We start from the raw sequence: 13,679 nt of genomic DNA on the forward strand, positions 1-13,679 counted from the left end.
TTGAGAGGAGAATGGAGGAGAAGGGATTGCGGCGTGACCATCCCCCCTGGGGGGTGATTTTTCGCTTTCTGCTCTATATCTCTCTCTGTCTGTCTGGCGAGTGCACATGCCCGATAGCGAAAACCTCTCCCCCCCCAAAAAAAAAACCAAAATCAGGATATTGGAGGAGTTTTTTGCTCATAGTATTGACAGTTTGATTTATTGGAAGTCATACAACGTCTGGATTTCATCTCAGGAATAGAAAAACATCTAGTTGTTGATGTGGAGTGATGGGACTCTTGAACATTTATCACAAATATTTATGACAGTAAATAGAGGAAATGTTGAATACTCATATAATAACAGGTAAATTTTACATATTAAAAAAAACAAGCTTCAAAAGTTACAAAATCAATAAGAGGAAAAGGGGGGAAATTAATAGCTAGTGGTCCTCCCTAGGCCTTAGGAAAATGGCCTAAGAAGTTTGAAATTTGGGCAACAGTCATAAACAAAACCTGCAGCCTACCCTAAGCTGATCTTCAGGTATCACTTCCCTTATGATTAAGGACATCCCTCTGTTCAGCAAAATAAATCAGTAAGCAGTTTATGTGAGAACTTAACTGCAATTTAGAATCATTTATGCAATGTCAAACATGGACACAACATCAGAATAACCTGCAGTAAACAGCATTTCATTAATGCACTCTGCTTCATGAAGGTGAAAACATCTGTCACAGTTTATATCCTATCTTCTGTCACATAGAGCAGTGACCCTGACAGTTCCTGCGAAGTTTAGGATTTGAACAGAAACAAATCCTAAGACACTCCAATTGGATTGGAAAGAAGTAATTGAGCAACTTTTATTGCTTATTCTCTGAGGCACTAAATATATTCATTCTTAACTCTCAGACAAAAACACATGATACTCAAAGACTGCTGTGCGTGTGTATATAATTATTTTAATAATTTCTTCATATTTTATGGTAAAATTACTGATCTTCCTACAACAATTTTTTTTTTGAGAGGTTTTTGCTATAGGGCGCGTGCGCTCGCCAGACAGACAGAGAGAGACAGAGAGATAGAAAGCAGGAAATCACCCCCCAGGGGGGATGGCCACGCCGCAATCCCTTCTCCTCCATTCTCCTCTCGGGATCTTGGGCACGTACGCACACGCGCCCGGCGTGAGTTTAAGCCACTGGGTCTGGGACTCGAACCGCGGTCGACTACGTGGGAGTCCAGCGACATAGCCATTACGCTAACTGCTGGTCCCAACAATTTTTTTTTTTTGAGAGATTTTTTGCTATAGAATGTGTTTACTTGTTGGAGACTCAGAGAGAGATAGAAAGTGAGAAATCACTCCTCTGGAGGGTGGCCACATTGAAATCCTTTCTCCTCCATTCTCTTCTTAAAATTTTGGGCATGCACCCACATGTGCCTGGCGTGGGTTTCAAACTGCTGGGTCCAGAAATTGGACCACGATCTGCCCTGTGGGAGTCCAGCACCTTAACCACTACACCACTTGCTGGCCTTCCCAAATCTGTTTCTTACTCCATTTTTACTGTGAATATAAGCAGCCTGTTTAAACTGTGATTTCAAAACTGAATTATTTCTGACATTAGAATCGAATGTTGGCTTTGGGAAAAAAAAAACGTGCTAAGAGAAAAACTTCCACAGCATCAGCATAATGTGCTGAGCAACTGCAATGTAGCTGTTAAGTTTACAGACAGAAAGCCTATTTATTTTCTTGCCCCAATCCACATTAAAGCTACATCAGCAGTTTTGGTCTGATGTCAGGTTACTTGCACCGATAAGCCCCAATGTGACTTCAATTATAATAACAATTGGCAATTTTCAAAGTATAGTTTAGAGTATTCAGCCACTGCAGCATCGTCACAGTGTTTGGGGAATAATTTTATGGTGGAAAATTGATAGATATAATATTGAATATATCTATTATTTATGGAAAGATCTAATTCCAGACATTTGGGAATATTTCCACAGTGCTTGGGAAATTACAAAATGTGACCTATGACAAAAATAGTAATAACAGTATTTTTCAAAACTCTCTTACATATGCTTCATAATACTACCATTATTTAGATTTTCTACCATTCCATCACAGTGAAAGACTTTATGAGAGCTTGGTAAAAATACTACTATATAAATAAATTTCTAAGTTTATATAAAAATACTAATTATTATGTGACACTTTTTAGAAATGAGAAAGTGACTTTTCTTGTCTGCATCAAGTTTCTAAAAGCTTGGTTAGGATGCATTAGAACACAGCTACAGTTCTGACATTGCTGTTTTTACCATCTAGATGATGGTAAAAAAAGAAACTTGTCGGGACCAGCAGTTGGCGTAATGGCTATGTCGCTGAACTCCCACGTAGTCGACTGAGGTTCAAGTCCCAGTCCAGGTGGCTTAAACTCACACCAGATGCGTGTACGTGCGTGCCCAAGATCCTGAGAGGAGAATGGAGGAGAAGGGATTGCGGTGTGGCTATCCCCTCTGGGGGGGCGATTTCTCATTCTATCTCTCTGCCTCTCTTTGTCTTTCTGGCAAGTGCAGGCACCCTATAGCAAAAACTTCTAAAAAAAAAAAAACCAGAATCTTGTTTCAAAAAATAATTATATATGTGTGTGCACACCTAGATGGGTTAGAAATAGTTCCTGCTACTTCAAAGACCTTAAAATGCAGTGGGAAAAGTTGTAGGGAAGACAAGGCCAGTATATAAATGATTATAATTCTAGATAGAATATAATACCTGTAATTATATTGAGAGAGGTATTTAGTATAGTTAGGATTCAAAGGTATAAGATTCTATTACTTTTTTGGAGATTGAAAATGCCTCAGGTAGAATGAGGCATTGAGCTGAGTTCTAAAGGAGTTGGGATTTGAGAAGCAGAGTTGTGAGACGAGTGAACAGGAAGGCAGAATTTCACCTAAGCAGAAGAGAAAACAAATGAAAGCAAAGGCATGCAGGTAGGTATGACCTTGCAAATTAGAAATATTGATGCAATCAATTGGAGTGTAGAGTTCACCTAGAAAAGTAACTGGCAACAAGGTTAAGGAAGTGGACTGGATTCCGGTTATGAAGAAGCTATTAGTGCACTATTACAGTTTTAAGGTGCTTTTAACTTTGCCTGCCACTGTTGCTGAAATCCCTTTGATGGCAGACAACTGCTGGGTAAAAAGCACATTGGCAAGGGCATGCTCTGGGGAATTGAATTAGAAGGAAATTATCTACAGAGAACCTCAGGAGATTCTGTTGTAGTTCAGTCCCTTCCCCCACTTTGTTTCTTTCAGAAAGAGATAAAAGACTCCCACTGTGGAGACTGTATATGTCCTGTGTGGTGGTCATGGAGGGAAAGATTGAAGCAGAACTTCCTTTTCAAGGTCAGTTGTGGGAGGTTGAAGGAAGTGATAGTATTTATTTAGGAATAGAGTTTTATGTGCATATATCCATAAAATAGAGTCTGGGTTTCTCCTATTCTTTCAGGAAATATAGATGCTCCTTGGCCTTTAGGATTAAAATCATTTACCTAGGACCAACAGATAGTATAAGAGTGACATCTCTGGACTCTCAGATGGTCAAATGCAGTTCAACTCTCGGACCCAGAGGTTTGAAACTCATGCCGTGGGCATGATCTTGCATGTATGCATGCCCAAAATCCCAAGAGGAGAATGGAGGAGAAGGGACTGCAGCTTGGCCATCCCCCCTTGGGGGTGATTTCTTGCTTTTAGTCTGTCTGTCTCTGTCTCTGGTGAGCACACACACCAAATAGCAGAAGTCTCTCTTAAAAAATAATCATTTTCCTGTAAAAACTGAACAAATTAAAATATAAATATTCATCTCCTAATGTCATACATTGTAAAATATAATTTTTGAAGACTACTAATTATTTGAGAGAAATTGACAGAATTCTATTTCAAGCTGCATCTGTTTTCTGCACGTATAAAGCAGGTACAAAGAGACATTGATATTTGGCTGATGAGGTTATATCAGGTCATTTATAAAAGTTCACAGATAAAGAGTCTTCCTTTTTTTGTACACTGTAAGGAAAATTGAATATATAATGGGAATGAACTGAAGTTGTTACACTCAGTGTAACATTTTGGGAGTAATATTTTTTTTTCCTTTTAAAACAGCATTTGCTGAGGATCTCCAATACAGTTAAAACATTTCAGAAGGTTAAAATCTAGCAATGATTTTTAATTTTTGTTTAAATTAAATCTACTATTTATATTAAAATATGCTAGACTTAAATATTAAAAGATTTCTTTCTTTTAGAACTTTCCAATGTATTTTTAAAGTAGGTTTTGGGAAGTATGTTTGCATAACACAAGCAAGATTCCTTCCTTTAGGTATCATACAAAGTTAAAAAGTGAATTATTATCTTAGGAGATAAGACACACACACACACACACACACACACACACATAAACACACACACAATTTTTTAAGTAAAATGGATTACTTTTTTTTTTTTGAGAGGTTTCTGCTATAGGGCACGTGCTCTAGCCAGAAAGCCAGAGAGAGACAGAGAGACACAAAGCGAGAAATCTCCCCTCAGAGGGGATGGCCATGCCACAATCCCTTTTCCTCCATTCTCCTCTCAGGATCTTGGGCACACACGGACATGTGCCCAGTGTGAGTTTAGGCCACCAGGTCTGGGACTCGAACCACAGATGACTACATAGGAGTCCAGAGACGTAGCCATTATGCCATCTACTGGGTCCAAAAGTACTATTTTTTTGTTTTTCTTGGAGAGGTTTCTGCTATAGGGCACATGCACACACCAGAAAGACAGAGAGACAGAGAGACAGAAAGCAAGAAATCACCCCCGAGGCGAGATGGCCACATTGCAGTCCCTTCTCCTCCATTTCCTCTTGGGATCTTTGGCACACACGCACATGAGCTCGGCATGAGTTTAGACCACTGGGTCTGGGACTCGAACTGTGGTCGACTACGTGGAAATCCAGTGATGTAGCCATTATGCCAACTACTGGTCCCTCAAAAGAATTACTTTTAACTTTCTCCAGTATATTAACTATCCCCCATGTGTCTCTATTAAGACCATTTTCAGTAAGAAGCGTTTTATGACAATTTTTATATGTTTTTACTTACTATATATGTATGTATAGTATATTTATTATATACTACATATCTACATGTGTATACATGCATATGTTACTCAAGATCGTGTTTAAGCAATTTTATGCAAATTGATATTACTCTTTTATTTCTGTTTTAATTTTGAAAATACTATAAAATGACAGTACGATTAAAAATATAAAATGATATTCTTTTTCTTGGACTGCTTAAAGGAATTTGAAATGATGTCCATTATCCTATATACTTTAGTGTGCATTTCCTAATTCAGTACACTCTATACATACAAACACATTCAAATGCAAAATCAAGAAATCAGGATATAAACATAACACATTTTTATTATCTAATTCTCAGACCCCATTCATATTTCCAGTTGTTTAAAAATGTCCTTTCTAGCAAAATGATTTGGGTCAGAATCAAGTGCTGTACTTAGATGTCATGTTTTGTTAGTCTCCTTCTGGAATAATTCTTTGTCCTTTCATAATTTTCACAATTTAGATACTTTGGAAGATTAAAGGTTATTCTGTACCATTCTTTCAGCTAGTGTTTGTCTGATGTTTCCTGATGATTAGATGATATGTATCTTTGACAGGGTTATTACAGAGTGATGTCATGTTGTACAGTATGAGGAAAAAGTTCCATTGTACTAGTCTATTATTCATTGTAGCACATCAGGGACACAGATTTTGGTTTGCTCTGTTACTGATGAGGCTAACTTTATCACCGGATTAAGGTGGTATCTGTCAGACTTCATCAGGAAGACACTTAAGACAATGTAAACAAAATACTCTTCATCAGAGGTTCACTCTATTTATTTTTGTTCAAGAATGAATCCATGGTTTTCTATTTTATTCCGTGGGCTATGGTCTGTTAGTATCATTATTTTGGCAATTAAATTGTTTGCACATGTGGCCAATGTGCAACTCTTCAAGCTGCCTTCTGTGACCTTTCAACATGTTCTCCTTTACTTTCTGGCCTAAGATTCTCCCAAGATATCTTGTAATTTTCCTGTTCTAGCCCAGAATCAGTCATTTTTCCAAGGAGCCCTAGATCCTTTTTACTGGAGAATGGTATCGCAACCAAGATCTGAATGCTGTATGTTCTTACAGACCTTTTCAGTGAATAGGGCGGATTACTATATGTACATATATATATAATAAAATAGTGTTACTTATGTATTATATACACATATCATATGTATATATCTATCAAATATTGACACACATTTATATTTATGTCTATACCTATTTTTATAAGTCGAATACCAGGCATTGACACTGATAAATTCTAATTCCAATACATCATCAGGGGTCTGAATCCAGTTTTCATTCCTACCATATTTGGGACTCCCTTCTCCAGCAATAACAAATCTCATTCCTAGTATTGTTATTACTGTTTTTAAGACAGGGTCTTGCTATTTTGTGATCCTACTGCCTTAGCCTTTCAAGTGGCTGAGACCTCAGGCTCATGCCACCATTCCTGGCCCCTTCAAACAAGGTCTCACTGTGCTGCTCATGCTGGCTGTAAGCTGGAGATCCTCCTGCATCAGCTCCTGAATTGGGGAGATGACAGGCACATCCACTGTGCTAAGCCTCTAGGTTGCAGTAGGAATCAAATCTAGGCCTTCCATGGGGTCCCAGCCTTCAGAGCACAGGGTGTCAGCAGCACACATCACTGCACCTGGATCTCCTGTTGTTATTATTTCTTTTAGAGGTTTATGCCTTTGGGGAACAATCCTATGTTTGCACAGCACAAACAAGAGTCCTGCATTGTACAACGTTAAAACATGAATTATCAATTTTATTTTATTTTATTTATTTATTTTTTGGAGAGGTTTTTGCTATAGGGCGCATGTGCTCTCCAGACAGACAGAGGCAGACAGAGAGATAGAAAGCGAGAAATCCCCCCCTGGGGGGATGGCCACGCCACAATCCCTTCTCCTTCATTCTCCTCTCAGGATCTTGGGCATGCATGCACATGCGCCTGGCGTGAGTTTAAGCCACCAGGTCCAGGACTTGAACCGCGGTTGACTACGTGGGAGTCCAGCGACATAGCCATTATCCTAACTGCTGGTTCCCAGGCTACCCCATCTTATAGAACCCTCTTTACCCTGTTTGGTTCTGACATGCCACACTGGGCTGGCTACTTTGTGCCAGAATTTCTTTCTGATCCTGCTTGTGCTCCAATATTCTGTGTCACTGCTACTACCCTCTCCTACAACCCACATGCCCACTGCCCTTCAGCTGACACAGTGACTCTGAAATTCCATGCTAGGCTACCCCTCTTCCCACTTTGGATGCTCTTCTTTCCAAGCTAGGCTCTGATACCACCCCTACTTCCCACTCCAATCTGCTGCCCAGATATACAGCTGCTTTACTTCACCTAATGACTTTTTAGGTAGAATTGTGCAGGAAGAGAGAGAAAGAGCTTAGAAAATAAAGGAAAGAAAGGAGGGAAAAAAATAGTACAGTATGAGGAGGAAGTTCCATTGTACTAGTCTATTAATCATTAAAAGAAGCTAAAATAAAATTCAAAGATTCATAACTTCTTCATGGAGAAGCCTATTTTATGTACTGAATGGGACCATATGAATTAGTCCCTTATCCTACCACTGTGAATATAGATACAGATACACATAGAGACATATATACACAGAGATACACAATAAGAAGACAGTTAATTATTGTAAGACCATAGTAAGACTCTCCTCTCTCCCTCTTTTTCTGTCTCTCTTTTAATTTGCTAGAGGATGCATGGTCTTACCAGAGAGAGACAAAGAGAGAGGGGGGAAATGAGAAAGCAGTTTCCCAACGGGGGATGGCCACACCACAACCCTTTCTCTTCCATTCTACTTTCAAGATTTTGGGCATACATGCACACACACTAGGTGTTTTTTTTTTTTTTTTTGGGAGTTTTTTTTTTTTTTTTTTTTTTTTTTTGTAGTGTGCACTCACCAGACAGACAGAGAGACACAGAGACAGAAAGCGAGAAATCACCCCCTAGGGGAGATGGCCACGTTGCAATCCCTTCTCCTCCATTCTGCTCTCGCGATCTTGGGCACGCACACACACGCACCCAGCATGAGTTGTAAGCCACCAGGTCCAGGACGTGAACTGCGGTCAACTATGTGGGAGTCCAGCGACATAGCCGTTACGCTAACTGCTGGTCCCACACTTGGTATATTTTTCAAATGCTGGGTCTGGGACTCAAACTACACAGTTGGTCATGTAGGATCCAGCTATTTTCACCACCACTGGCTGGCCCAATTCTGTCTTTATAGTACACAGTAATATTATATTTTTCCCATTCCTCTAGAAGTTAGACATAGTTATATAACTTGCTTTAATAATGAAATGGGAGTATTGGTATCACTTCTGTGGAAGAATTTAATTGCTGATGCTTTAAAATCAACAGATAAGACTCTCCAAGTATCTTCATCCTTTGACTTGGATATTATAGAAGCAGGTCTTTATATTGTGGTGCAACACGGAGACATTTCATGGAAGACAGGCTAACCTGGACAGTTATCCAGAACTGTATGTAGCTAAATGCTCTTGAGGAAAAACAAAATAAATATAGTTTTTTCTTTTAAACTCCTGACCTCTGTATTGTAACTACAGAACAACATCATTGTTCCTTATTAATTACAAGAGCTTTGCTAATTTTCAGTATAATGTTTGATAGGGATGACCTGAATGAGACAAACAAAAATTATAGCATTTGTTTTGTAAATCTAGAAATACTCTGCACCTGGGCTTGTCCTATAAGTTATTTTAACAGAAAATCAAGCAATTTCATTTCTAAACATGCCACAAACCATTTTCATAATGTGGCATATTTCTTTAAAACTATCACAGTAATTTTTTCATTTGTAAACAATTAAGAACTTTTATGACACATACAATGCAGTAATTTTTAAAGATTAGTTGAAAAATATACTTTTGTGTAAAATTATGAAGGATTCTAAACGACAAAGAAACATTTTAAAACTTTATGCAGAGATAGAATAGTTTATAAATCATTTTTAAAAATGGCTCTGAATTATAAAAGACTTATTTTGAGTAAACAAAAATGTGTGTCAGTGTCGAGCAATTTTTAGATATTAAATAAATAGGTTTTGGAGGATAAATTTTTCATAACTATTTCATATAATTACACCAGATGAACAGCAGATGCCTCATTTGACAGCATTTTTTTTGTGTTGTCAATTAAAATTGTGTTTTGAATTCATGCCCTTATGAGTTACTATATAAACATGGATAATTTTCCAGCATGATTTACTTATGATGACTACTAGACAATTAAAATTATCAAAGTACCACCGTTTCAAACTAAGTGGATGGTACATCTCAAAGAGCAATCACAAATTTTTGCTTTTAAAACATTTCATAACCTTTCAGTGTGAAGCATCATGTCTACAGAAATAATGATCTCGTGAGTTCTGCAAGCATGGCAAAATCCCAGCCATGTGACTCCGGGGGCGAAAAGTCAGTCATGACTTGTCACACAGCAAGTGTCTGCAGAGTCTAATGGATTTACAGGAAAGGAGGTGACCACAGATCTAATTTTAATGAAGCCCAAGACACAATCTGAGCTGATAGAGTTTGAAGTCTGAATATAATCTATACAAGGTTAGAATTATTATTTGACAACACAAAGAATGTAATTTTTCTCTCCTAAAATATCCTATTTTTCAATGGACACAATTTTGTAGCAAACAGTAAAGATGATATTGAAAGGATAGGAAAAAGTTATTGGAACTATTAAGAAAATTTTAAATTTTCTCATAGATTGACTTTTAAATTTTCACTGACATAACACTCATTTGTTAAGGTCAAGGTTAGTTATTACACACACCAATACATCAAGTTTGACTAAGTAAGAATACTGTTAGTTTTATAACACTGAAATACTTCATAAACAAGAAAATAAAGGGTACAGATAACAGAAAACTCCCCTATAATTGACTGTTTAGGAGAATACAGAGAAAGCCATGCTTATTAGAAATAGAAATCATTATTTATCAGTGCTAAATAGAATGGGCTAGAAGGGTCATTAGGTTTGATAATGTTGAAATAACATAGACCTATATATGTTCTTGGTAGAGGACATTTTTAAATATGAAAGAATTTGATTTGTTTCTGTGCTTTCCTTACTCCTGTGTTATTTTTCAGAATGACAAGATTAAGTATGACATTATATCATCCAGTCACAGAGAGACCAAATTACTATTTGGATAACAGCTTGAGAGACAATTACCAAGAGCCTTGTATTTCTCAATGATAAAACTTGCAAGTGAGGTATGAATATGTGACAAACATGAAACATTTTTTTAAATGAACACCATCACATATGAGACTTCTAGATCTTAGACCTATATTCAGAAACCTGAATGGCAGAAATTCTATGTATTATATTGGGTTCTTAGAAAAGTCATGACATTATTTTTCTATGCAAAAATGCATCATGACTTTTCTAATGACCCAATAATTTTCAGTCAAACAATAGCCATACTGATGATAATTTTAAATAAACTTTATTCTTGGACATATATGCCTGTTTATGAGAAAGTATGATGTGATTTCAAAAGAAAAACTGACTATTAAAATAACAAAAAATATTGGAATTTTGAAATCCATTTTCAGACCTTTTCATAGGTTTAACACTTTAAAGTAGAAAGACTATGAATCACCAGAAGGGTTGGAAAAAGCAAAATGAGTTCACTTTGAAAAGTCTTTCCTCCTTTATAATAAAGATATATTTCAAGATTAATTTTGGGGAATAGAGTCAATTGCCCAATATAACAACAGATAGTAAATCTTCTTGGATTGCTGGATTTCTAGTAGTTGATTTTCATAGACTATCATCTTATTTATCTTGCACAAATATAATAACCAGTTTCTAGAAGAAACCTAAGTCCCTTTTAAAGTGCGTGACTTACCTTCTTCACCTGCATAGGCCAGAATGGACCGTGCCCGTATCTGTTTTCCTTCTGTGGTTTTCCCTGAGCAGGTATGTGAGCAGGAGGACCACGAAGACCACGTGCTGAGCACACAGTCCTTTGGGCATGGAGCATCACAGGCCACAGGGATGGGGAAGATGGCATCTCTGCACAGCTGTCTGTCAACTTCTTCTCCTGGGAAAGACAAGATCACCACCAATCAATGTAAAATGAACAACTGAAACCAGATGGGCACCCAGATAAATTAGACCATTTTCCTTTTGTTCTTAGTTAAGAACAAAGCCAAAAGAGGTACTGTCTAATATAGTGTGTATGTATAGAACAAGCATACATACACACTCACACACACACACGGATGAGACTTCTTGTATTATCAGAAGTGTAGTGTGTAGATCAAGCACACTGCTGAAAGTACTTTTATGTTATAGATACCTGCCTCTTAAGTGATTTCTGTACTTATTAGGTTGTATTAAGGAACATCAATAAAATATGTTTCCCTCCTTATTTCTTTATTGGAGATGGACCATTATTTACACATAATTAGTAACTCTATCCTTAGCATGACTGAAATGTTATCACAAACCAACTCATAGATATCGCTACTTAAAAACTTGTTTGTATCTCTCAGAGAAGTTATTTTTGTACAACTGGCACCTTTATCTTTCAATAAAAAATTTTGGTTGGAAAGAGCCAGGAAATATTAATAACAGAAGAGCCTCAGAAGTTATTTCATAAGGTGATCACAGTGGAAGGGAGGAAAAAAACCAAACAAGACAATAAATGGCAGGTGTAAAGATGGTATTGCTTCAGTGCATAATACTTTTTATTAGTTTTTTATTGCTCTTAAGATAGAGATCACATTTATTATCATTTTACAAGACTTCAAACAACCTGGATCTTGATCCTTTCCTAGCCTCCTTTCCTTTCATTCCACTCTTTTGCTCTTTAAGAGTTAGAGATTGGTAAAATTACATTCATTTATACTTTGTTGAATGAATGAGATACAAAAAGGCTAACGAGAAAGAAATACTGTTGAAGTTAATAAATGCCAAAGATAACAAAAAGAATTACAGCTTTTTTTTTAGAGATAAAGAATTATAAATAAATGACTAAGCGTGTATGAGAAAAAGTCTGTACTCTGTGTGGCTTAGTCGATTAATATAGGATGCTAATAAAATCAATAGAACACAATCTAATGATGTACAAACATGCAAAAACTAATCTGCTATTTTGTCATAGTATATCACCATAATTCTAGATGGATATACCAAAAATATGTGCCTCACAGTAGGCACTCAGGTGAGAAAGGGTAACTGACTGTGTCATTCGGCTATTAAACAGACAATTCTGAACTATTTCTCACTTCTGGATGGTTAGGAGAGTCATGTTATTGTGCACTCCTTTGTTTATGTATTTGGAAAGTCAGAAGTCAATTGGAAATGCTCCCACATGTGAACCGCTACTAATTCTCAGGGTCTTTAGTCATTAGACAAAATCAGAAGTCAATTAGAATACACTTACATGTTAATAGCCTTTAGTTTATAAGACCTTAAATCATTAGACTTTCTCACTGGTAAATAAAGGAAGTTTATTAAAATTACAGTTAAACTGACACTGTATAAGTCATTGTTTTTCAGTTACTCTGCTCTGTGAAATTTCCCTTAAATTCTGCTTTTAGGCTCAACTGTGAAAGCTGTGCATTGTGTTCTGTAAGTTCAGCCACATGGAGGCCCTTGATGGATTCCCAGTTCAATCTAAATCCCAGGTGCATTGACACACTCTTACAGTCCCAGAGACTGAGGAGGCTAAGGCAAGAGAATTGCTAGTTCAAGACTGACCTGGGCAGAATAGTGAGACTGTCTAAAAAGAGCTAGGCATGGTGGTGTAAGCTTTTAATTCCAGTGGGGGATGGCTGAGTCAGAAGAATCTTGACATAGGACAAGGTCTTTATTTTTTTGGAAGTTTTTCCTACAATGTGTTTGTCATAGAGAGAGACAGAGACAGTGAAAGAGAAAGTGAAAAATCACTGCCAATCCCTTCTCCATTCTCCTCCTAGAATCTTAGGCATGCATGCACACTTGCCCGGAATGATTTTCAAACCATCAGCTCTGGGACTTGAACTGCCATTAGCCCATGTGGGAGCCCAGCAAGGTAACCACTATGCCAACTGCTGGCCTAGGATATTGTCTTAAATAAAATAATTCTGTTTAAGTAGGTAGAGTACAAAAGTCATAGCATAAGGGTTTAAACATTTTATAATTTACATAGTAAGGATGCCCTTTTTCTGCTAGGATTTTCCTTAGTCCAAGTTGGTATGCATATGTCTAATTGCTTTATTTTTACTTTTTTTGTTTTTTGGAGAGATTTTTGCTATAGAGTGTGTTCACTCACCAGAGAGACAGAGAGAGAGAGAGAGAAAGACAGAGAGACAGAAAGTGAAATATCACCCCCCCCAGGGGGGATGGCCACATAACAATCCCTTCTCTATTCTCCTCTTAAGATCTAGTGAACATCGGGAACCAGCAGTTAGCATAATGGCTATGTCGCTGGACTCCCACGTAGTCGACCGCGATTCGCGTCCCGGACCCGGTGGCTTAAAACTCACGCCAGGCATGTGTG

The 13,679-nt window shown here is 37.4% G+C and overlaps 1 protein-coding gene across 2 annotated transcripts in view; it reads right to left on the reverse strand.

Annotated features, from left to right (window-relative positions):
- THSD7A (thrombospondin type 1 domain containing 7A) overlaps nt 1-13,679 on the reverse strand; it is a 491,805-nt gene that overhangs the window by 102,580 nt on the left and 375,546 nt on the right. For both annotated transcript variants that reach the window (XM_006162059.3, XM_006162058.3), the window contains exon 7: nt 11,040-11,234. In XM_006162059.3, coding sequence (XP_006162121.1) covers nt 11,040-11,234 — 195 coding nt within the window. The remainder of the gene's footprint in view (nt 1-11,039; nt 11,235-13,679) is intronic.

This window comes from Tupaia chinensis, unplaced genomic scaffold (genome assembly GCF_000334495.1).
Source record: "Tupaia chinensis unplaced genomic scaffold, TupChi_1.0 Scaffold139677_1, whole genome shotgun sequence".
Classification (NCBI taxonomy): domain Eukaryota; kingdom Metazoa; phylum Chordata; class Mammalia; order Scandentia; family Tupaiidae; genus Tupaia; species Tupaia belangeri.